Consider the following 24,205-nt stretch of genomic DNA (forward strand, 5'->3'; position numbering starts at 1 on the left):
AAGTGTGGCCTGAAGCTGAAGAGCCGTAGTTCAGGGAAGAGCATCGGCTTTACATTCAGAAAGTCCTGCGCTCAATCTCTGGCATCTCCAAGTAGGACTGGGAATGTCTCTTGCCTAAAATCCCAGGGAGTCACTGCCAGTCAGTGTAGACAATATAGATCTAGATGGACAGCTAGATGGAGTGCCAATTTAAATGCTCCCACACCTGAGGAAGAAAACTGGCACAGTAAAAAGGAGTTTCCAGCTCCCCATCTATCCACTAGGCTTATTTCCTACTTTGCCAGGAGATGTTTCGTGTACCTGTCTTTTAGAAGAAGAAGAGTTTGGATTTGATATCCCGCCTTTCACTCCCCTTCAGGAGTCTCAAAGCGGCTAACATTCTCCTTTCCCTTCCTCCCCCACAACAAACACTCTGTGAGGTGAGTGGGGCTGAGAGACTTCACAGAAGTGTGACTGGCCCAAGGTCACCCAGCAGCTGCATGTGGAGGAGCGGAGACGCGAACCCGGTTCCCCAGATTACAAGACAACCTCTCTTAACCACTACACCACACTGGCTCAGTGGGGGGACATTAAAAATTACACCCTACACCTCCCATTTAGATGTATTTCCTCCTGGCTTTGCAACACATGTACATATAACCAAAGAGAAATTTGAACATATGTCAACCACCATGAAGGTCTATGTCATCAGTTCAGGGTTGCTGGGTTGTTGCTGTTTTTTAGCAACAGATGAGCACAGTAACCCTCTTGGAAACCACTCAGAAGAGAGCGCACATCAGGGTTCCTACAAAGCTGGAATGACAGCGCTCCCTATGCTTGCTGTGTCATGACTGAGGCTTTTACCATGAATCCAAAGAACTGAGTCCTGGATTCTGCAGGAAGTTGCAAGCCTTTAGATACTGTGGCTGAATGTTGGAGGGGAGGAGTCTGACATTATGTCTTTCCCAGCCTCATTACTTCCAGAGTCATCCATCTGCAAGCTTGTGTGTGTTTATATGAGATGGGTATTATTTTCTTCTTCAGTTGCCTTTGATTTCAGGTTATTTGCAGCACTGGGGGATTAAAATGCAGATTTAAAATAACACTGATCTGGAGTCTGACTGCTTCAAGAGAGACGAAGGGCTGCTTAAGGCAATGCCACAGACTAGACTTTGGGGAAGCATATTTTCCCCCCAGGGGGTGCTGGGCGGGTGCAACCCCTCATTGATCATGAAGCTCTTCTCTTGCGGTGTGAAGTGCCACCATTTATTCTGGTAAGAAGTGGCTCATCCATAGTTTCTGTTCTTTGTTCAGAGAAGCCCAGAGTCAAGGACTCCTCTGGTCTTAGTGGGCCCCCATGCTTCAGTTCCTTCCTGACCGGCTTGCACAGTTGGCCTCCTCATCTAACAGTTGGCATGGCAGTGAGAAATGTTCAGCCTGACTCTAATATGGCATTCTCCTATGTGCAGTTATTCATGATCGAACCGTTAAACATTCATTGTGCCCTCCCCATCTAATAGCCTGAAATGGTACATTCTAAGAGAAGCTGGTGAATTAATATGTATGACAATATCCCCCGGTCCTCCTGGCACAGAGAACTATTCTGTGCTACACACCACCCGTGTGAGATTCCAGGGTTCTGGGTTCCTTGTTTCCTTTAGGAAAGGAGGCACAGCAGAGACTGTGGTGTCTTTATGATATATAGTTTATTTTCACATATATACAACCTGAGCTTAAAATGGAGGGACTCACAACGTTAACACTCCAAGAGGTTCTTGCTTCTCCCATGGCCACCGTCTTGGATGCCAGCAGAAATCAGCTTTAGCCCCCTGCCCCTCTGCTCAACTTGCTGCATTTAACCGACTGCAACTATTTTTCCTCCAGCTACAATCCTAAAAACAATTGCTCTCCTTCCAACTCTAAAACTCCACTTCAAAGGCTTTTGGCTTCCTGACTAATTCTGAGTTGAGGGGAGGGACACAGAGCCACTCCTTTTGTCTCCCTAAAGTATCATCTTCTGTGGGCCATTACCAGACAGGCTACTGGCTTGTATTTTAACATGCCAAATCCAGTGTATGGCACTCAGTAAGTAGAAGGGGAGTCCAGGCACCCCACAAACTTATAACAGTATGTATGGCAAGATCTCCTGGTCTTCCTGGCATGTAGAGCTATTCTAGCAATAGGCAAGGCACTGGTGGGTACTCTTTCCTGAAAGAAGCCACATTCTGAGCCAAGCTGTACAAACTTTGCAAATCAAACATATTTGCATATTTGTGCTTCTGTTGCCTTCTTTATACTGCTTCTTTGCTACTATGCACGGAGAGAGGGAAGGGCACTGAAACCCCACCCTCAGCTTCTGTGATTTCAGAGTCTTTTCTCACTCAGGGGTGCCCAATTGAATAAAATACAGAGGGACAGGTAAGCCCTAGCCCACATAATTGATCACAATATGAGGCACATACACAACATTTAAATGGCAAAACCCATGAATGAGTGGGGGGGCTCAGCTTCTTCAAATATTTTATGATGGGTGTGTTTGTGTGTGAAGGGACCTTGGCCCCTAAGAGTTGGCTCATAGGCCTCACATCCACAGGAACCAGAAACCTGCTTTGCAGTGGTTAGAGTTACTGAGCAGCAGGAGAGCTGCGGTTTATGGAAAGCTGCATTATGTGCCTGGCTCTATATTCTGCAAGGTTTTTCTGCATTTGTGTGGAACAGGAAAACACACACACACACAGTGTTACATGTATGTAACAACAGAGTTTTGACGGCAAAGGCTATAGGAGCTCTCCCTCCCATCTGCTCGGGGGAAGGAATTCTACACACACACACACACACACACACACACACACACACACACACCCAATTTAACCACCGAGTTCCTTTCCAGCAGCTGTTGCAAATTATGCCAAACATCCAGTGCAACCTTGGTTCTGCTGGCTAGGATGAGTCCCTTGGTCAGTACTGATCTCTCAGAGGTTTTCTTTGCTGTCCTGGGGGTCCAGTATGTGGGACAGGGAAGGGATGCATCCTGCATCAACAGCTTTTATGGGAAGGGATGTGGAATTGGAGATGTTGGGGAAGGCAGGAAGAGGAAAGAGAAACGGGGCTGGAGGGTGGGTGGAGGAATCCTCCCTGTGTCAGCGGAGAAAGATGAAAAAGCAGAGGCCAGAGGGTTCCACCCACCCACTGCTTCCCATGTCCTGGAGGAAAAGATTTCTCCAGACAATGGAGTCACTATGAGAGACTGTGGCACACACAGAGCATGCGGGGGGGGGGGGGGTGTCGGTCTGCTCTGGATCTGAAGGACAAAGGCACATTAAAGAGGTTTCTTCTTCCATTGGAAACAGCCAAGTTCAAAGATGGCGTGGGATGAAGATGGATCAACAAAGAATCTGCGGGGTGTGTGTGTGTGTACGTGCGTGCTGCATGTAACTGGAGAAGACACACATGTATCAGATCCCTGGTCAGGATAAGGCAGAGGCTCTGAGCAGTGAGCAGGATTGGCCACTTACCCAAAAGGTGCTTCTTCTCTGTTACTCTTTTTCAGGCTTTGGCCCACACTCCTTTCTGCTCCACTTCATTCACTATTTTGCCATGAGATGTGTGAACTCTGAGTGTGCAGAAGTACACCCCCCCCAAGTCCTAGAAGGAGGACTCCCTCCCCATCTCAAAAAAGCCTATTGAGGAGTGAGTAACCTGTGCTGCTTGAAGCGACATAACGCTGAGCATCATTTGGAAGTGAAAAGCAGAAAACTGGAGGTGAGGGAGTGAATTGGCCTGCTTGAGTCCCCTTTCAGTTCTTCGTACCCTGGAGGAGAGTGTGGCACCTGTTAGGGGATAAAGAGGAAACACTGCAACTTTTTGTTTCAGATACATTCTTGCCAATGATTGCCACCTGGTCTCAGCACTACACACAGACAGACTGGGAAGGGCAGGGGGCTTTTCCTTACTAGCCAGCCCTCAAAGTCTGTCCAGCTGCTTGGCGTTTCTTAGCCCCATTTCCCAGGAGTCCAGCTCTAGGGGGGAAAGTTAAAAACAAGGAGACTCTGGGTTTACTTACTCACCTCCCCACCCCAAATAATCTCGTGGACTATTTTTAGAACACAAAAATGTAGCTTAGTCATGCAATCTTAGCACACGGGGAAAGCTTTTAGCGAGAAATTCCAGAGAATAGTCTTTTAAAACCACTGAAGCCAAATGCCAAAATATAAATTTATTGGGGAAGAAGGGAAGGCAACAATTGCACACCCAGACTTTGCAAACGAGACCAGTAACATCAATCCAATTTAGCTAGTTACAGATTACCTTCCTGAACAGAACCTTGGGTTTCAGAACATTTGCAGAATTCATTTGCAGAAGAGGTGCACTGACAGTAAGCATATTTGGACCCACAACCAGATGTTTGGACTTCCACCTGGTCAGCAACCTTAATTGCACAGGGTTCCTAATGCTTGGTAACCCCCATGTACACACAGCTGCACAAACTATGGAGCCCCCTTTCCCATGTTCAACAAATGTGCAAGCGCTGGGTGACGCTGGAGACAAAGCTAGCTGTCCCCATGCCCTGTTCAGCTGGTTGGGGTTGTCTGAAAAGGGCTGCTTTTGATCTTAAATCTGTTTCTCTTGTGTCTTAGGCCATAACCATTTATTGAACTGTGTACAACCACTGAGAATGCCTTGTTCTGAGTTGCTCTCTCCTGCTACTGCACAAACGTCCCAATTCTTCTTCTTTGGCGATCACTCGTAGCCAAGTAAGATTGTCTTCCATAAACACGGTTTTAACAATGAGTCCGTAAGTGACTGTGGAGGCCAATTCTGGATCCACAAGTCCTTCCACAGTGGGGACATAAGTTTGCGGGCAGGAGTTGATCATGGTGTGGGTTTGCCAAGCGTGTCTTCCTCTTAGCACATTTCTCCCTTGCGTCCTGAGTTCGAGTGTCTTCAAAGCCCATGACACCTTTGGTACAGGCTGTTCTCCAACTGGAGCGCTCACAGGCCAGTGTTTCCCAGTTGCCAGTGTTTATACTACATTTTTAAAGATTTGCTTGACACAGTCTTTAAACCTCTTTTGTTGACCACCAGCATTACGCTTTCCATTTTTAAGTTTGGAATAGAGTAGTTGCTTTGGAAGACGATCATCAGGCATCTGCACAACATGACCAGTCCAACGAAGTTGATGTTGAAGAATCATTGCTTTGACACTGGTGAACTTTGCTTCATCCAGTACATTGGTATTAGTTCACCTGTCTTCCCAAGTGATGAGTAAAATTTTTTGGAGACACCATTGATGGAATCTTTCGAGGAGTTGGAGATGGAGTTTATAAGTGCTCCATGTTTCACAAGCATATAGTAAGGTTGGTAGTACAATAGCTTTGTAAACAAGCATTTTGGTTTCCCTGTGAATGTCCCAGTCCTCAAACACTCTGCACTTCAATCGGGAGAAAGCCGCACTTGCAGAGCTCAGGCGATGCTGGATTTCAGCATCATTGTTGGCCCTTGTGGAAAGATAACTGCCTAGGTAGGAGAAGTGATCGACATTTTCCAACATGACACCACTGAGTTGGATTTGTGGCGCTGCAGAGGGGTTATTTTGTACTTGTTGGTGCAGCACTTTGGTTTTTTGGATGTTGAGTGATAGGCCAGGCTTTTCGTAAGCTTCTGCAAAGATATTTAGGATGGTTTGGAGGTCATCCTCTGAGCGTGCTCATACTTTGTTGTCATCAGCATACTGAAGCTCTCAATAAGCAACATTACAAACTTACTCTTAAGTCTTTACTCCATGTGTTTGTGCTAACATGTTGGTAACATTTTTATTCTTTTTTTGCTTTTTGGGTTAAAGAATAGTGCTTTTGCAATTACTTCAGTAACCAGTTTCACTTTTGCCCCATTAAAAGTGCCCTATTAAATCTATTTATCTCCTCCACCCCTGCTCATTGCTACATTTCTGGAAAACATATTCAGCCACTGTGACTGTGCGAAACCCCAGTAGGGATAGCAAGCCTTATTAAAATAATTTTTCATGTTTCTCTGCTGCCAGTGAGAGAGACACAATAAAATGCTGCTTGTAACACCTGGGCACCCAGGTGTCAAAGCCAGGTGTTGGCCTAGCAGCCTAGAGTGTTCTTGGCTTCCTCCTGGACCCCAAGATCAAGATATAGGGTCCTGCTCTGTGTCCCATCTGAGAGATGCTTGGAGGGCAACAATGGGAGGTCTCTCCCGTGGTAGCCCCACCTCACCCCCTTATGGAATGCCCTCCACAGGAAAGATTGTCTGGGGCCAACGTGGCTATCTATTCCCCACCCAGTGAAGACCTTATTATTCCTGCAGGCATTGGGGCAGCATGAATGGACTGACTTTTGGTGGCTAGTCTGGTGTTGGTTCTTGTTGGTGGCAACTTTAGGGTATGCTCACCAAGAAGAGCAGTGGGATAAGGTGCAGCCCATACCATGCAAAGCAAGGTCAAGCACAGAGAATCAGTCCAGGTTCAAAGCACCATCCAGAGACAAAGTCAGGCAGTGGTGCAAGGTCAATAGCAGAGGAGTTCACATAAGATACAACACAGCAGTGTATGAGACTCAGGAGTGAGAGCAGCCAGACCTACATTGTTTCCAGAAATTGGAAGGGTCGAGGAGGAGACTCTGGCTTCCTAGACCAGAGTATACTACTACTGTTGGTAGTAAAGGCATTTCAGGGATTGCATAATCATGAGCCGAGCAACGACTCTGGTCCCTCAATGCATGCTATGCTGTTTCTCTTTTGCCTGGCCCTTATGTTGACACTGTTCTTGAGGATTGAGTGGTGGCTCCACCTCCTTCTCCAACAACAATTCCAAGGAATCTTCAGCATTGATTGCAGGAGACCCTGCCTGCTCCCCAAGGCCCTTGACCTGCAGAGTGTCTGGTTCGTTTTCTACGAACTCAAGTGTCCAGCATCAGGTCTAGGCTAGACATGACACCAACTTCACTCTTTTTCTCGCATTTCCAGTATTTTCCTGCATATTTCTTCACTGAGGGGTCTTGGTTTTTCTGAATCCGTGTTAAGAGTGTCATTGTGCAGGCTTCCCAGTGAACTCGTGTCACATAAATTCATATCCAAGGTCACCCCATTTCAGGCTTTCACTTTTCCTATATTGCGCATGCATAAATGTTTTGATGGTCACAGTAAAATGGAGAATGAGATACCAAAGTGAAATGTTTGCCTGGAAGTAAGTTTGGCACCCCACCCCCTGCTTTTCTAGTGGCCATTCTCTTGTGCCATTAATAGGAGTCTGATATGCCAAAATTAAGCAATGAAGATTTTCCAGGCTGTCACCTTTATCTCCATTCCGGGAAAAGATCCACCCCCCACCTTTCTGCCTGCCAGGCAGCAGGAGCAGTAAAGGTAGTGTCAACCCTAAGGGCACCTAAGCCTTTTAGCACATTGAAGGTCAGTTTAGAGATTGAGCTGGGCAATGCAATCCACTACTTTTCCCTGCAATCTGCATCTCCACCCAGTTTCAAGATAGCTATAAACTCTTAAGAAAGTTCAGTGCTGTTTCACATGCAAACAGAGCAGCCACCTTATCAATTCCAGGCCCTTTGAATTCCAGGGCGACCAGTGAGATATCACTGTGCTTTGCATGCTGGGATGGGGGAATGCCTTCGGAAACCTCCTATTTGCAAAAGTGAGTTATTTACAGACAATAAAAAAGTAACACCAGCACTGTCCATATATTTCATTTTCATTTATTCATTTGAACATTGGTGTTATGCAGGGGGAGGGGAGCAAGAAGCATGATAAAAGCTTAGCTCTCGCTTTTGCACCACACACACACACACACACACACACACACACACACACACTTGCTTATGAGAGATTAAGGGCCACTAAATTCAGTGAAGAAAGTGTGCATTAAACTGCAGCCTTACGATGCTGTCACTTTCTTAGGAATCAATCCAAGTGGGTTCAGTGGAGCTTACTCCCAGGAAAGTGTAAACAGGTTTGCTGCCTTAAGGCTCATCCTCAGGTCTGTTTGCCCCATGTTTACTTCCCTTTGCCCTTTGATTTCTGGGAATGGGTTTGAGAGGCTTTTGTTTCTTTTCATTGCCTTCCGTGGGAAGGCCCACTGCTTACCACTGAACAAATGTCAATCCAGAGAAAATGCAACTGTTGTTATTGTTGTTGTTAAGATTTTATATACCACCGTCCATCAAAAGATCTCAAGGTGGTTAACAAAATAAAAGCACAAATTAATACTCAAAACAGAAGCAACAAAACAGTAACACCCCCCCCCCCCATTCAGTAGTAAATAGTGGGATTTTCTGGGGAAGGTGGCAGGACGAAGGAAAAACCTCTCAGACCCATGCCTAGAAATCATGAGACAAACAGAAGTGTGTGGCTTGAAGCTTGCGGAACAATTGTTCTGGTGCAGAACCTACAGGTGTATCCTTGAATGAGCATACACCACATGCTATGCTCAGTTTAAGGCAGCCTTCCCCAACCTGGTGCCCTCAAGATGTTTCGGAATGCAACTCTTGCCAGCACAGCTGTGCTCCCATCAGCCGCACAATCTGACAGATGTGCTGGCTGAGGTTGATGGCAGCCATAGCCTAAAACATCTGGAGGCCACCAGTTATGGGAAGGTTGATTTAGACTGTGGAATCTACAGCAATTCATCTACCGTATTTCAAAATCTCTTGTTGAGAGGGATCAGCCTCAAATGTCTCTAAGGGGAAAAAGCAGACTGATCTATTTCTGTGAGTTTGGTGGATGCTGGAGTTGCTCAGCATCACCTCAGCAGGAGTGGCAGTCACCTTTTTGGGGGGGGCGGGGAGGGAGGCAAATTTCTTGTGATGCCTTTTTGAAGCACAAAGATGCAAGTCACCTCCTTTCAAATCTGTCTGAGCTGGTGATTCAGACTGCCGGTTGGGGTATTCAGTAGCTAGGATAATACAAAATCACTTACACAGTGATAAACTGGGACACTAGCAGGCCTGGATTTGTGTATCGTTCCTCGCTGAATGGAGCAGGCTGATTAGAGAGGGGAGGCTGTCCATGGACACATTCCCATCCCAGAGTAATTGCTGGAAGTAGGGGGAGGAAGTAATAGGATTTGTAACACTGATATGGGGTTTCTTAGTCACATGAGTCAATAAAGCAAAGAGCTCAGTTCTCCTTTGACAAAGGCATGAGGGGGACAAATTCTTATGGGCAATATAACCCAGCAGCAATAGCAATAAGCCTCATTGAAGTCACACAGAGCTGTGCAAGAGCATGTAAACCCATTTCAACCATTTAGAGTTTAGGCATTAGACTAATGTGTTGAGCAAAAGGCCTTTGCAGTTCATCAACTCTCAAAATGGAAAATGCAGATTTTAGACATTGCAAGTACAACTGAACATATGCGCTGTGTTTAATTGATAGATCATGTAAGGTAAAAAGGTAAAAAGTAAACAATCCCTGAATGGTGAAGTCCAATCAAAGGCAACTATGGGAGTGCGGCACTCATTTCGCTTCAGGCCGAGGGAGCCGGTGTTTGTCCACAGACAGCCTTCCGGGTCATGTGGCCAGCATGACTAAACTGCTTCTGGCGCAATGGAACACAATGATGGAAACCAGAGAACACAGAAACGCTCTTTACCTTCCCACCATAGTGGTACCTATTTATCTACTTGAACTGGCATGCTTTCAAACTGCTAGACTGGCAGAAGCAAAGACAGAGCAATGGGAGCTCACTACCATTGAGCGGATTCGAATTGCTGACCTTCCAATCGGGAAGCCCACAGTGCCACCCGCATCCCCTGATAGATAATGTAAGGGTTGCACTGGCTACAGTGTTGGTGTCAGAAAAAAAAGGAATATTTAAATGAGAAATGACCAGAGGAGGAATGACCACTGGGAGGAGCAGAGAGAGAGGAAACACCATGGTGCACCTGTAGCAACACAACCGGACGCCTTTATCTGCCACAGCGGCAACAAGACATGTCCCGTATTGGTCTCTACAGCCACAGCAGGTGCTGTAACTCTCCAATGGTTTGGCCTCAAACCGAAGGCACACTCCTCCATTGTCAACAGAGACAGACAGATGCCAAAAAGATGATCTTGAAGGGCTGCGGTTGGTACTGGTGCATTCACACAGAAACAGCTTCCTTTGGTGTTCTCAGGGGCCACCCTATTCTTCAGGCAACAACTGGGGGGCAGGGAGGCTGTAAACCCCTTAGCTTGAGAAATGAGCGGTCTGACTTTCCGCTGAGCATCACTAAGCAGCAAAGACTTCATAACAACGAGAATGCAAGAGCTCAAGAACAGCATTACACAGAAATAAGTGCTGTTACATATGCACAATTCCCCAAAGAGATGGCATGACACTGAAGTGCTTCCTTCTGCTTCTTACAACTTTAAAATCCATTTCTTACTTATTATGAGTGAAGCTGTGGGCAAACTAATCTGTCATATCTCAATTAAAAATTTTGTACATTAGAACATATGCACACACCACAAAACCTGCTACAAAAATCAGGCCTGCAAGAGCTGATATGATGTGAAACACTTTTAGGATTCTCTTAACTTTGTCCCAACATAGAACTGCAATGCTCAGGACTCCTTGTGGAAACTGTTCATTGTTATTTTGGTGCAGAAGCAGACACGGAACCAGAAGCAATTCCAACAGAGTCAAATGGAGTTTCCTCGTGATTATAGAGGCTTGGGATTGGTGGAGCTATTGGTGAAGAAATAAGTCCTGCTAGTCCTGAGATTTACTGCTAGTCACCATGCTCAGGGCTGCCATTTTGCTTTGTGCCCACTGAACTTGGAGCAAACAAGGTGGTTCACACAATATCAAATGCTATTATTTATTAGTGGCCATAAGTCACAGCATGGCTCACAAAAGCACAGAAGCACCACCACCAATTCCGCCGCCATGTTGAGGCAGTTGCTCCAGCCGGGAGGGAGCCAGGACGTGCCCAGGCAAGAGACAAATTGAGCAGTGCCTTTGACACACTCACCGTTGAGGTAAAAATTAACAGAAACCTTGGGGAGGGTTTTTTTCCAGCTCCTCAAGGCTCTCCCTCTAACAGGAGCTCATAAATTACAGCTGAAAGGTGTTGTTTGCTGTGACCAGAGAGAAGGAAAGCAGCGATGTCAAGTGCAGGTTAGCAGAGGTGTGACTGTCCAGGCTAGAGAAAATTCCAGCAAAGGCCTTGCCCTCAAGCTAAAGCACAAAGTGAGTGTTAATGAGTAATGAAGATAAGCTCTGTGTGTTTCACCTCTCTGGAAAGTTCCAGAATCACAAAGCAGACCTATCTGAAGCAGCAGATATAGGAGGTCCCAGGCTGTGCTGGCTGAGACTGATGGGAGTTGTAGTCCAAAAGAGTTTGTGAAGGCTGCCATAGCTTATTTACTGCCTGGACTGTGAGCAAGTCTCAGTCTCAGTCTCTCTTTCTCTCTCTGCTTCATCTGTAACATGTCAAAACAGTGGTCTACCTCACAGAGGTATTTTGTGAGGGGACCAAGGGAGGCATCTGTACGCTAAGAGTGCAAGCAAAAAGGATCGAGAGGAGTGACACAATTTTCTCATGGAAGTGAACACTGAGATCCTCACCAGCACTTCCCTCTCACCCAAATTCCAGTGTGAGTTTCTACCTGAGAAAAACAGTATTGGCAAAGTGTTTATCAGAGAAGCTGAAAATGAGCTGAACAGCACCTTCTGAGCTCCTGAAGAAAACTACTGTAGTTCCCTGTCTTGTTCCTGCTGTGCCATCTTAAGAGCAAAAAGCCTTGGAGCCTGAGGCTTAAAAATGGACTAAAACTGGCTCAAAGTGCAAATCTGAAATGAAACTTGGCTGTGTCCTCCTCATCCTTGTGTGGAAATTGAGAGTCAGTGAATAATAGCCTTTCCCAGTTTTGATCTGGGAGTAGCTGGATTGGTGACTTGCAAGGGGTGGGGGTTGGAGAGAAGGAGGGGGAAAAGACTATAACTTTGGGCACTGGAAAGTGACACGGAGCCTCTTTCCACTCTGCTCTCAGTTTCCACGATGGGGTGGGGGAAAGTTTGTGAGCATTGCCATTCTGCATACAAAGCTGCCTGCATGCTGGACATCCAAATCTTATGACCCAGGAAAATTCTCCCCAGTGTTTTGGAAGGGCCTACAAGAGGCCATTGATCACTTTGGCAGAAGCCTCAAAAAAAGCTGCTGCTTGGTTTAACAGTAGTCACTCTTTTACTGTGAATCATACTTCAATTTAGGTATTTTGAATAGGCTCTTTGATCTATAAAACAAGCATTCCATAGGTTGGTGGGAGGAAGAGAAGAAGATAAAATTCCAGGGAAGGAGAGATTCCCAAGGACAGGGAGGCAACTAGGTGAGCTGTGTGTCCGCTCCTCACCAAAGGACACTCATTGTATCTGTGGGAGTGTCGAGACCCTCCCATCCTGCTCCCCCACCCCAAAGAAGTGAGCTCAAAGTACAGCTTATTTTTCTTATTTTTCTGTTTGCTGCCTAATTATGGTTCTGTATGTGTACTTCTGGGAAGGTGTTGTGGTCAGTTCTGAAGTGCAGGTGCTCCTTAAGACAACCCCCACAGCCTTAACAAGTTTGGTAATGTACTGGCAATCTGGTCTCATCCAGACTTCCTGTTCTGCTGGATTTTTAAGCACAGGTCCACACTTTAAAGCTCCATGTCCAAGCACTCTTTTAGTTTGTTTCTTCCAGAGCTTTCCCCATGAAAACCCACTTTTCAAGGCTGAATTGGAGCAAATGGCCATCTGTGAAAAACCCAAATTGCTGTTTGTTCTGATTCAGCAGTAAAGAGCGGGTTTTCATGGGGAAAGCACCATGGCTAAAGAGAGAGAGAGTGAGTGTAAGAGAGAGACATGGAGCTTTAAAGCACAGGCCTGTATCTAGAAAGTATGAAACAAAGGTTAAGTGTGGCTGCGCTAAGTGCAGACCTTTCAGCCCTGGTGTACTATGCTGATGTGGAGCTGTTTTGGCCCAAAGCTGGGCCCTGGTCCTTCTGCACTTAGGTCTTGGGAAAGACCTGAAGAATCACTGCTAGCCAGAGAAGGCAATGCTGGCTAGGACCAATGGTGGTATAAGGCAGCTTCAAATGTTCATATGTGACTTTAGTGAACAGGTGGTTGGTGAGATTTGGGCCAGGGAAGCCAAGGCCGATGGTGCCCAAAGTGGGAGGTAAACAATTAAATGGGAAATTTAAGCCTGTCTCAGTTATGCCCAACAGTGCCCCACATTGAGCACTGGAGACAAATGGCAGGAGTGTGCCTTTCCAGAAGTCTGTGAAACAGGCCTAAAAGGTTTGCATGCTCTGTTTGGTTTGTTATCACAACACTCTGTACAGGTGAGGTTGGAGGAAGGACAGTTGCTGCAAATAGCATCTCTCTGCAGATGGCCATGGGATGATGCTTGAAGTCCCTCTTCCAACGTGCCTCCTTTAAAATACAATACTTTATGGCCATTCCTTGAACTTACCAAAGGGTTTGCAGTAATTTAGGCAGGCTGCTGTGTCAGTCCTCAGAAACATGGCTTTGTTTTCAAGAGGAGCCCAAACATCCTGCTCAATTAAGGAATGGACAAAGGAGCTTTATGCATGTACAGAAACAGCGATTTCTCTATAAAAGGCTTTTGCTTAAAAAAAGATCTAGACTGTGCCTCACATAGTGCTTATATGGTAAGTACACGTGTTCATTCCAGGGGTGCTTCCTATACACGTCTTGGAGTTCAAAAGTGTGGGGAATGTTGTGCATGCATCCAAACATACATACATACATACATGGTGCACTCTTTTAATATGGAGCATTATTGGGGAACCTCATTTGTTGCCTGGTGGTGTGTGCATATGTAAGCAGTAGCCTTTGGTTTCTTCTCCACTTCCTGCTACAGAGATTTATTGCAATAGTTCCAGAAACAGAAAAATAATGTAGGGTGAAAAAACAAAAGAACTGCTGTACACCAGTTATTATTGTTAGTAATTATTATTGCTACTTACCCTTTACCAATAGGTCCCAGGACAGGTTGCAGCAATATGAAATACAACATTAAAACCAGTTTAAAACAGTAATAATTGGATGCATCACAGCATCTCTAGGATGCATCAAAGAAGCAAACCACACGCTCAGAGAAGCTGAGTCATATACACACAGCTCTCATTCCTAGCCCTTCTTGGCAGCCGTCCTCAGCCAGCTTGCAATTTGCCTGTTTGTTAGCAAATGTGTTGATACACTTGAGAAACTATGAATCTGTCTTGCAGAAATTCCAGCTTATGCCACACTCCACATGCTTAGATTCGCTTGCACTGGAAGAGGTTCCTACTTCTATAGGTTGCGTTAAGACACCAAAGCCAGAGGGCAGACTTCCCCCCTATAGAAGGACCAAGCTGGCTCATGCAACATGGCAAGCCAAACTATGACTTGGCAAGATTGCATGAACATGCAGGTGCCCAGAGTCCTTCCTGCTACTTTTTGCTGCTTAGTCAGTGAGTCATCTGAACTGGGACTGGTAGTTAAGGTTTGTACTTGGCTACAGCTCATGGTTAGTGAGGAGAGAGCTTAACCCACAAGTCCTGGTTTGGACAACATGCTAAGCCACACCTTGGCACAGCAGCAGAAAAAAAGGCTGGGGAAGAGCAAAGTGACTGCAAGTTCCTTTCAGGGAGTCTGCCTGTTCTCACTATACCATAGCCTGGCCTACTGAACCAGGTCTTCATTGTTGCATTATGAAACAAAGGAGAAAGCCCCCAAAGATATGAAAAAGCAGCCGACAAAAGCACATGAACCCCTAGAGCAATGAAAATGGCATAAAAGTTATTTATAAATAAACAAAACAAGATCACTTTTGTCTGTTGTTTTTCATTGTATTCTGCACAACTCTGCAATATTTTGACTCTAGCAGTGTTTCCCAAACTTTTTTGGGCAACGGCACACCTGTTTACAAAAAAAAAATCTCGCGGCACACCACCATTAAAGCCCCGCCCCATGACGTCAGCGCGCAGCGATCGCGCACGCGCAGGCTGAGCGGCGATGGGATGTGGTAGCAGCGGCGGCACACGAAGTCCCCCAGGCAGCGGAGCAGCTCGCCCGTCGAAGCCTGCACGATCACCCGCCGCGGGGAGCCAGGGGTGGCGGCGCGGTTGCCGGGCAATAGCGAGCGGCGATGGGGCTAGCCGGAGAAGAGAGGGCGAGCCCCCTCTGCTCCGGCCCTAAAAAGGGTAAGCCACGCCCCCTCCAGCCAGCCGATTGGCTGGCCAGGAGGCGTGGCCGGATGGGATTCCCCTGCTCTCGCGGGGGCTGGGATGGGATTCCCCCTCACGTGGGGGCGGATGGGATTCCCCGCTCACTAGCGAGCGGATGCGCAGGCCCGGTAGCGAGCGGCGATGGTGGGAGCTCGCTCGCTCGCAGCCCCGCATGTGCTCGCTGCCGCCGCCCCGCCTCTCACCGCCCGACTTGGCCGCCTCCACGCGGAACACAAGGCAAAGTTCCACGGCACACTACTGTGCCGCGGAACAGCGGTTGGGAAACGCTGCTCTACACAATTATGCTTGTTACTCTGTCCTTGCTGTTTTCCTTCAGGCAGGGCCGGCTCACCCAAGACGCAAGGTGAGGCCACAGCCTCAGGGGGCAGGGTACATGGGGGTAGCAGACCCCGATGCAGATGTTTATTCCCCCCCCCCCGTGTACCTGATGCAGAGCTTTGCTCATCCCTTCTCCCTTGGCTGGGAGGGAGGTGCTTTTTTGTGGTTTGCCTCAGGTGCCAAAATGCCTTGGGCTGGCCCTGCCTTCAGGAACAGCCATTGCTCAGTGGCAGAGCACAAGCTCTGCATGTAGAAGCTCCCAGATTCATTCCCTTGTATCTCCAAATAGGGCTGGGAAGGAGCCATGCCTGAGACTCCGGAATGAAAGCCACTGCCAGCCAGTGTCAATAAAATGACAATACTGACCTAGGCAGACCAATGGCCCTGCTTGGAATCAGGCAAGTGTAGCACACAGGGTGGTTAGCATGATAAGAGCAGCTGCAAGTCTGACCTGGAAAGGTGGATTTAGGATAGGATAGGAGTGATGAGCCCCATAGATGGGTTCACGAAAAACACAGATAACCCAGTTGACTTAATGGTGCTGTTCTATTTTATTTTTTTATCCTGAATGATTAGACAAAGAACAGGAGTGGGAAACGGACGGCATGTCTACTGTAGACAAATAAAGGAGTGGTCCAAAGTCCATGGTTTTCTTCAAAGAACCTAGAGGTTGCTTGCTGAGGGTGGTAGGAATTCTTTGTTAAAGATAACAGAATCATCAAGGTTTTTTTGGGTATGGTAGACCATCTAGCCCACCCCCCTGCTTGAGTCAGGATCACAAGCCTAAGGACACTTTGGCTGGAGCCATAACATTGTAACTCATGACCCCTTTAGCTTTTGCAACTGAAGGTATGTGCAGCTGCCTGTGATTAAGAGACCAGCTCTGCTCCACAGTGGCCAGTCTTTCTACCAGTCTTGCCCATGGGATGGAGACAGAGTGCTCCCCACAGCACACAGGAATCCCCTGCTTCTTGACCAAATGAGAAACAGGCACCAGCAGTGCAGGACTGGAAAGACTATGTCCCAGCCAGGCTGGTGTCCCTTCACGCTCTCGTGCCACAGGTTGACCCCTCATGGGCTAGGATGCCATTTCTGCACGCCTGGCCCTGGCAGGCACACATCATTCTCTTCTGGTGAACAGACATTGGCTCTAGTCGCTGCAGTCTTCTGCCAGTCACTGGCTATCTGGGCTTTCCTTTCATACCCAGAAGGAATTGGCATGGTAGTTGGAAGCATGAGGAGGACAAGTGGTTTCCATTAGAACAAAGTGGGCCCATTATGTGTCCCTAGATAAGATGTTTCTGGATCCAACCATTTTGATGGAGGAATTAGAGCACATGGGAGTCAAATGGCACAGCAACAGAGCAGGCAGAGTTTGGATCATTTCCTCTTGGGGTGCCTTAAGGGTCCCAGGGACATAGGTGATCACCAGAAATATTACCTTGTGAAATCCCCCCTTTATTTTGTGATGGTGCTACAGACATCTAGCATGGAATTTGCAGCAAATTCGCCGCATCAGAGGTGTGTGCGTGCAGGATTAGAGAGAGTTTCCATGGAGGATGCCCAGTATGCTAATTACAGTACAGGCCAAAAAAGTAGAACTTGTAGTCTAAGACGACAGAGATATTTAGGGACATTTTAGACCTGTGGTGAAAACTCAGGGCTTACCTCTGCACATGCTCAACTGCACTTTCGTCTTGAATCCTACAGAATCTAAGAGCCGGACTCTGGTATGGAAAATAGACTCCGGGGCTGAATGGCGTGGAAACTCCTCGTAGGCAGAGGCTAAGACTCTGGTATGGAAAATAGGTCCCGGGACTGAATGGAAGCGTGGGATCTCCTTTCAGGCAGAAGCCCGGCCAGCCCCCCGCATACCCCACGCCCTTTGCCAGGTCCAAACCTCTCGGGTCTCCCTCTCTTACTCACCTAGACAAGGAAGGGCCCCCATCCTCGCCAAGGCGCGTGTGTCCCCGAGCTGGAGACGGGAGCGGCGGCGGCGAGCTGCAACGAGCGCGGCGCGGAGGCGGAGTGTCGGAGGAGGGGGGGAGCCTCTCCACACCCCGGCGCGCTCGGCAGGCCCCGCCCGGCCACCCCACACGCCCTCCCGTCCGGGAGAAACTTTCCCCGGCGGCGGCTGCCTTTGCGCCTTGCCGAGCGGGGGACGCGCGCACGAGGGGCGGGCATCGGGGCGCGGCGGAGCCGGGAGAGGCTCCCCAGGGCCCGAGAGCGGGAGCAGCGGCGCGTCGGGGAAACTTTGGCGCGGGAGCGCGGGGCGCAGCCGCTGGGCCCCCCTCCGGAGGCGAGAAAGAGGCAGGGCGTCCTGTGTAGCGAAGCGGGGGCCTCCCATGGCCAGCCCGGCGGCGGCACCGGCTCCCCGCCGCCAGTGACCCCCGGAAAGCAAGCGGCGGCCGTGGCGGTGCCGTCGTGCGCCCCCCGCGTCCTCTTCACGTTTGGCCGCCCGCCAGGGAGATGTCCGGGAAGAGCGCACCTGCGGCGGCGGCGCTCGCCGAGGACACCTGGATCCCCGCGGAGAAGGGAGGCGGTTCCCCCGCCGCCTCACCCCCCAAGAAGAAGAAGCCCAAGTCCGGCTCGTCTAGCCTGCGCAGGGCCTTCAGCTGGCTGCGGGGCAGGCGGAAGAAGAAGCCGAAGGGCCCTCCTGGCGCGCCCCCTGCGGAGGGCAAGAAGCACGACGAGCGCCACAAGGGCAAAGGTAAGGCGCGTCGGCAGCGCGGGTCGCAAGCCGGATCCCAGCTGCGGGGCGGGAGGGGTCTGAAGAGCGCTCTGCACATGCTTAACGGGTCTTCCCGTGCTCTTGCTTCACACTTGCTAGGGTGGAGCTGGGGCGAGTGCCATCCCGAGCCAAGCCCTGTCTGGGGCTGGTCGTGCTTCCACTGTGGCGACGGGAAGGCGCTCTGCACATGGTTAGCTAGACTCTGTTTTATGAATATTTCCGCATGCTCAAGGGATACGCCGTGGGACGGAAATCGCGTGCTAACTTGGACTCGGCCCCTGTGATTTCCTGGCCTAGACGAAGCTCTGAATTTTTGCCAAAGGTTGTACTTAGAGAATAGAGCTGGGTTCAACTACTTTAGTTGTGCACGTGAACAGTGTTACAGTGAATATGTCACCCATTCCTAGTCCGCTCCATGTAACTGAAAATCGATTCCAAGGTGAAGCCCAAGTTGCCTAAAGTTGCTTTCCCTTCCTGAAACGTTTGTCCTGCTTTATCAATCCTTCACATGATCCATGACTCTGCCCCACCTTACTGAAACCAGGCCCCAGTTTTAGCCCATGGCTGAGTGGGCTGCCAACAAATCCCCAGGCAAGCCTTTATAATGCCATTTCGACCAGCCTTCCGCCATTCCTTGACTTACTTCCTCATGCCAACTTAACCCATTCCCTCCTTGCCTTGCTTGAAACAGGTGTGGGTGGCGCTTTGAGGACTGGGGCACAGGCTCGGGGCACAAAGTTGCATAAATGTGCAGAGTGCCCCTGGGCAAGTTAAGATGGCCAGTGGCTGGGCTCTCACCTGCATGGCACTCACCACCACAACTGAGAGAAAATGTGTGTGTTTTTTAAGTTTAGAAGAAGGAGGAAAGGGGCATGGGATCTGCAGCATGGCACAAAACAATCTGAGATGTGGTCCCCTGTGCTACCTCCCAGGGGGATTTTCCTGTCCCCATCTCCATCTTTTTATTTTAAAGAGTGCCTGTTTGGAGCTGTGGGCCATCATTTTGACTTTCCTCTTCAGCAGCAAAAGTGTCTTTCTGTCAGCACGGAGTGCAGCAGGTCCTAGTTTTGGGTGACCTGTGTGTGTATTTGCAGGGAGAGAGCTGCATTTGGTTCTTCTGGGGCCTGGGCAATTGCAGCCAGCTCGTTCTTTCTAGCAGCGTGAAATGTGGGCCTCTCCTTCCTACCCCCCATTGCAAATTCCATTTCTACCCAAGGCTGTTGCTGGTTCAGTGGGCATGTTCCTTCTCCCTCTGACTCATGAGGTCAGAGATCCTGAGAGAAATCTGGAGCAGCTCCAGATGCTTCCCCAGTCTGCACGGCTGTTTTGCACAAGCTGAACTGCGGCTCTGGCCCCACCCTGAGCCTGTCTCCACTATGGTTTTTTTTTTAAGAATAATAGAATTGTAGAGTTGGAAGGGTCATCTAGTCCAACTCCCTGCAATGCAGGAATCTCAACATAGTTTCTCCCCTGTGCATGTTTGTTGATGTTTTCTAAGGTTTCCACTATCACTGAAGCTCTTTCCTCTCTCCATACATCCAAACGGTTTCTCCCCTGTGCACACTGTGATATACACCCAGGTTGGTGGGAAACAAAGGAAGGAGGCTGCTGTACTGTTGTTGGAAGCGCCCCCTCCCCAATTTACTTTGACGTGGTGAAGAGGTGCAGAAAAACTCCACATGATGTGTTGGCATGGTTGGTCTTTGTGAACATGCCTGTGCTGAGTTGGAGTGAACCAGATCCCCGGGTAGCCAATCTGTGTCACAGATGCCACAAGTGGCATAAACACTGATAAACCTAGAGCAATGTCCCAATGGAGCATTTAAGCAAGTGAAAGAGACTCCTCCTACTCTGGCCAGGTTAAACCACTGTTCTGAGGACGGGGAGGGGGGGTGTCTTCTGGGCTGCTGCCATCGCCACCCTTTAGAATCAGAAGAAAACCTTTTGGGAAATGGGTGTGTACCTGTGGTGCTGACCCAGGGAGGCATGCCTAATTGTGACATTGACAAACTCTGCATGCTGATTGCCCTGTGTCCATGACATCATAAGCAGCTGGACGTTGTTTTTGTCCTGGCACTCTGGCAAATGTGGCATTTGGCATTCTAAAGAGCTCAGGAAGCCTCTTGGCCAAAGAGCAATGGACAGCTACTTTTTAGACCCATCGTCCCAGAAGCTTCTCTTGGTACCGGCTTGGTTCAGAGGAACTCCGGCCTTGTCTGGGTGGTCCTTTGCTTTACTCAGCCCCAATCACACTGCTTTTCTTGTAGTGGCAGCCTGCTCATGCTAAGAGACCTACAATGTACTCTCAGTGTGAACTTGCGCTATTATCTGCCCATTCCCTTCCAGCGCTGCCCATCCCCTACCATGCGTCTGTTGGCTTCCAGCCCCTGGAGAGCTGCTCCAGATGCAAGTCTTTTCACAGAATCATAGAAATGTAGAGTTGGAACTTGGAAGAGTCCCCCAAGAGGCATCTAGTCCAACCCCCTAAAATGCAGGAGTCCAACCTGCCTTGGCCCTTGAGCTGCTTGCTCCTTTGTCCCCTTGTCCAGGTGCACTTGTGCTTTTCAGCCTTGGTAGGGCAGACAAAAAGCCCAAGGGACAAGGTGATCACGAATCAGCACTATAGCACCTTTCCGAAGCAAACAGGCACCATCTTGGTGTGGAACATGAGTGAGACATGGAAGTCCTCTCCTGGTGTCCCCCCCCCACTTGGCACCAGGGTACCATGTTCAACTCTGAATGCAGAACTGAGCTGAATACTGGTTGTTGAACTCTCAAGAACGGCATGAGAGAAGCTGGAAAGAATCCAAAGAAGAGCATCTACCATGACCAGAGGTCTGGAGAATATGGGGAAAGGCTGCAGTGCAGAAGCAATGGCTTGCTAGGTCAGGCCAAAAGTCCAGCTAGTGCAGCTTTATGTTCCCAGTAGTGGGCAGCCAGATGCCCTTCTTCCTCTCTGCCCCAGGAAGCTTACAAGTGATGGGCACCCTTTGCTGTTTTGGCTCAGTACCTAGGACCCCAGTTGCTGCTTCAGTTTGAAGAATATAAGTCTCTTGAGAGGAGACTGTTTTCAAAATACACAATGAGTTACCTTGAGAGGACCAGGATCAGTTTCTTCCCTTGTCTTTTGGTTGTATTTGCTGGGATTGTATTTGCAAGAATTTGGGAATCTGACATTTGTGTGTGAGGAAAAGTCTGAAATGAGATACTTTTGTGAACATCTCCTAGAAAAGGCAGATAGTCACTTTAAGTGCCTTAAATTTATCTTTTTATGGCTCCTGTCTCTCTTGTGCTTGAGGCGACTCACTACAATATATAAAAACAGCACACATCAGATCCTCATAAATCAAAGAGTAAAAACCTTCCAGGACAGTAACATAGGTGAGCAGCAGTTTCCTCTGACAGGTCTCCATCAGCTCCAAGAGCTCTCTTGAGGAGGCCATTCTGACAGACCCTCTTGAAAGCCAGACCTTCTCGTGGGCAGTGAGCATGGTGGGAATGAGTGGCCTCATTTGAATAAATACTGCAAGTATTTATTTTTCTTAAAATGCATATCCTGCCTTTCTCCCAAAGCAGAGATTATGTTGATATGTACATGAGGTTCCCAGGCAGTCTCCCATCCAGGCACTGACCAGTCCTAGACCTGAAAAACTTCAGCAAGGTGCTGCTGCCTTCAGAACGTACCTTGGCTTTTGGTGTTTTGGGATTGAGCTGTGTGGTAGTGTAGTGTAGTGGTTAGAGTGTCAGACTAGGACCCCTCAGAGGTTTTATTATGATCAGTCAGTATATAAATTTTGTTAAATAAAAAATAAATAAGATAATTTTATGGGAGTTGAAGTCCAGCAACATCTGGGGTCCCAAGAAAGCTGCTTTAGGGAGATGCAAACCACAGTCTCACTCTGTTGGGAAGTAACGCCACACCAAGACTTCCTGCCTGTTACTCTTGCTTTTGATTGGAAGGAGGGATTGGGCAGTGGACAGCATCCGCCTGCTTGAGCCCAATAAGCCATACACCAGGGCTTACCATGACGTGCAGACTTGCCCTGATGTGCGTTTGATCTTCTCAAGACAGGCGTACTCTTCTCTGGATCAGCTTAGAAACCTCAAAGTGAGTTGGCTGCAGTTTTCCTTTCTATGGCAGTTCACCACCCATCCGCACAATTACTGCCTCTTCTTCTGAGTTCTGTTTCTCTACCCTCTTACAGGCACAATTTCCAAATATCGATTCTCAGCACTTTTGCTAGAGTTCCCCCCAAGAAAAGGCCAGAGAAGTCACAGCCCTTAAGATTCAGTGCTATTGCATGATAGCAAATGCAGATGTACAGACCTCTCATTTCTTTACTGCTGATGCCCTCTTCAATATTTGTACATGGGCACTGGAGGGCTTAGAGTTACAGGGAAGCATGCTGAAGGGGCTCACTGTCCAGTCAGTGCAGAAAACATTGCCCCCCCCGAGTCCTACCCTTAAGAGGGACCCATGAATTCCACTCTGATCCTCAGTCTAATCCAGCCTTCCCCAACCTGGTGCCCTCCAGATGCTTCATTTTTATCAGCCACAGCTTATGTGAGCTGTAATCCAAAACATCAGGAGGAGATCAGATTGGTCTAATACTAGGGAAAACAGCTTATGTCTCTGCTTGTGGGTCTGTAGGTTGGTGGTTCGAGTCCACCCAGGGATAGCTGTGGGCAGGATTCCTGCATTGCAAGGGGTTGGACTAGATCCTCAGGATCCCTTCCAATTCTACAATTCTATGAGTCTATGATTCTTTGACCCTCAGGGTTCATAGAACCTTTCCAGCTATGATTCTATGACTTAAGGCATCCAGCCTCCTGCCTGCCTCCCTCCCCCCTGCAATGTAAGGATTAGGCTTATATTGCAATTTATAATTTGATGTGCACTCTGCTTTGCATGGGTATCTCTAGCAGGCAATCACAAGGTGGAGCAGCTTTTGTGCAGGGCAAGTTTTGTTTCTCAGATTCTGGGGGAGAGGAGAGTGCTATTGACACTTTGGTTTATTTAATTGCAGACTGTTGGTAAAAAAGAAAGGCAATACGTCACCTGCCTAATGCTTAGAAGTGAAGCCAGAATATCCTGTAGATTCAGGGATTACTTATTGATCAGTTCCTTCATAAAAGCAGAAGCATCTGGTTGGCCACTGTGGAAAAAGGATGCTGGGCTGGATAGGGCTATGGCAGGCATAGGCAAACTCGGCCCTCCAGATGTTTTGAGACTACAACTCTCATCATCCATGACCTGTTCGCGAGGGGTGATGGGAGTTGTAGTCCCAAAACATCTGGAGGTCTGAGTTTGCCTATGCCTGGGCTACGGCCTCATCCAGGCTCTTCTTGCATCTTTGAAGATGTAAGCATACCTCTTTGGTGGGACAGAGGGATGCTGCTCCAGTGGTCAGACTGTTGGTTTGGATAGAGTAAGTGACTGGAGCATAGCTTTGCAATGGGGAGCAGGGCTGTGTGTTGCACAGGCCACAAATTCAGAATCATGGCTGTTCCAGGTGGGGGCAAATAACCACACTAGTTTCTCAAAATATGTACCTTTCTATACATCCTGCCTCTGGGAGACCATTCCAAAGCCCTGAGGCCACTGGAAGAAAGGGTTCCTGAGACTGACCTGGCCTCCTGAAGCGATGGAACTCAAGGCTGGGATTCTGAAGTTGTTATTTATTGGCTCAGTGACACATGTGAAAGGAGGGGATCCTGCAGACCCCAGGCTTAGAGGGGTTTTTAAGGTCAATATGACCACAAATAGTCTCTAGAACTGTTGGACCTCTTGGCAAGGAAATGCAAAGAAAAGAAAAGAAAAGAAAAGGCCAAAGTTATTTTTAGTGGTGCCCTGAAACAAATGTTGGATTTAGTTGATTTTAGTGTTGTATTTTTTATTTTATTTTGGCTTATATTTCTTCACAAGCCATT

The 24,205-nt window shown here is 48.3% G+C and overlaps 1 protein-coding gene and 1 long non-coding RNA gene across 3 annotated transcripts in view; one reads left to right on the top strand and one right to left on the bottom strand.

Annotated features, from left to right (window-relative positions):
- Window positions 1-1,666: 1,666 nt before the first annotated feature.
- LOC310710701 lies at window positions 1,667-17,559 on the bottom strand. 2 transcript variants are annotated; one of them, XR_014528193.1, is made up of 3 exons: window positions 17,470-17,559; window positions 2,172-3,809; window positions 1,667-1,889 (listed from the first exon to the last, which is right to left on the bottom strand). It is a non-coding gene; the product is annotated as an uncharacterized lncRNA (long non-coding RNA). The 2 variants fall into 2 exon arrangements; XR_014528194.1 differs by lacking the exon at window positions 17,470-17,559 and having other exon boundaries at window positions 2,172-6,381.
- Window positions 17,560-17,639: 80 nt separating this feature from the next.
- The window catches only part of NHSL3 (NHS like 3), a 60,353-nt gene continuing 53,787 nt past the window's right edge, over window positions 17,640-24,205 (top strand). Inside the window, exon 1 of the mRNA XM_083511566.1 lies at window positions 17,640-18,253. Within this exon, the coding sequence (XP_083367692.1) occupies window positions 18,013-18,253 (241 nt within the window). The 5' untranslated portion in view covers window positions 17,640-18,012. The remainder of the gene's footprint in view (window positions 18,254-24,205) is intronic.

The sequence above is a fragment of the Podarcis liolepis genome, assembly GCF_965112155.1.
Source record: "Podarcis liolepis genome assembly, chromosome: 7".
NCBI lineage: Eukaryota > Metazoa > Chordata > Lepidosauria > Squamata > Lacertidae > Podarcis > Podarcis liolepis.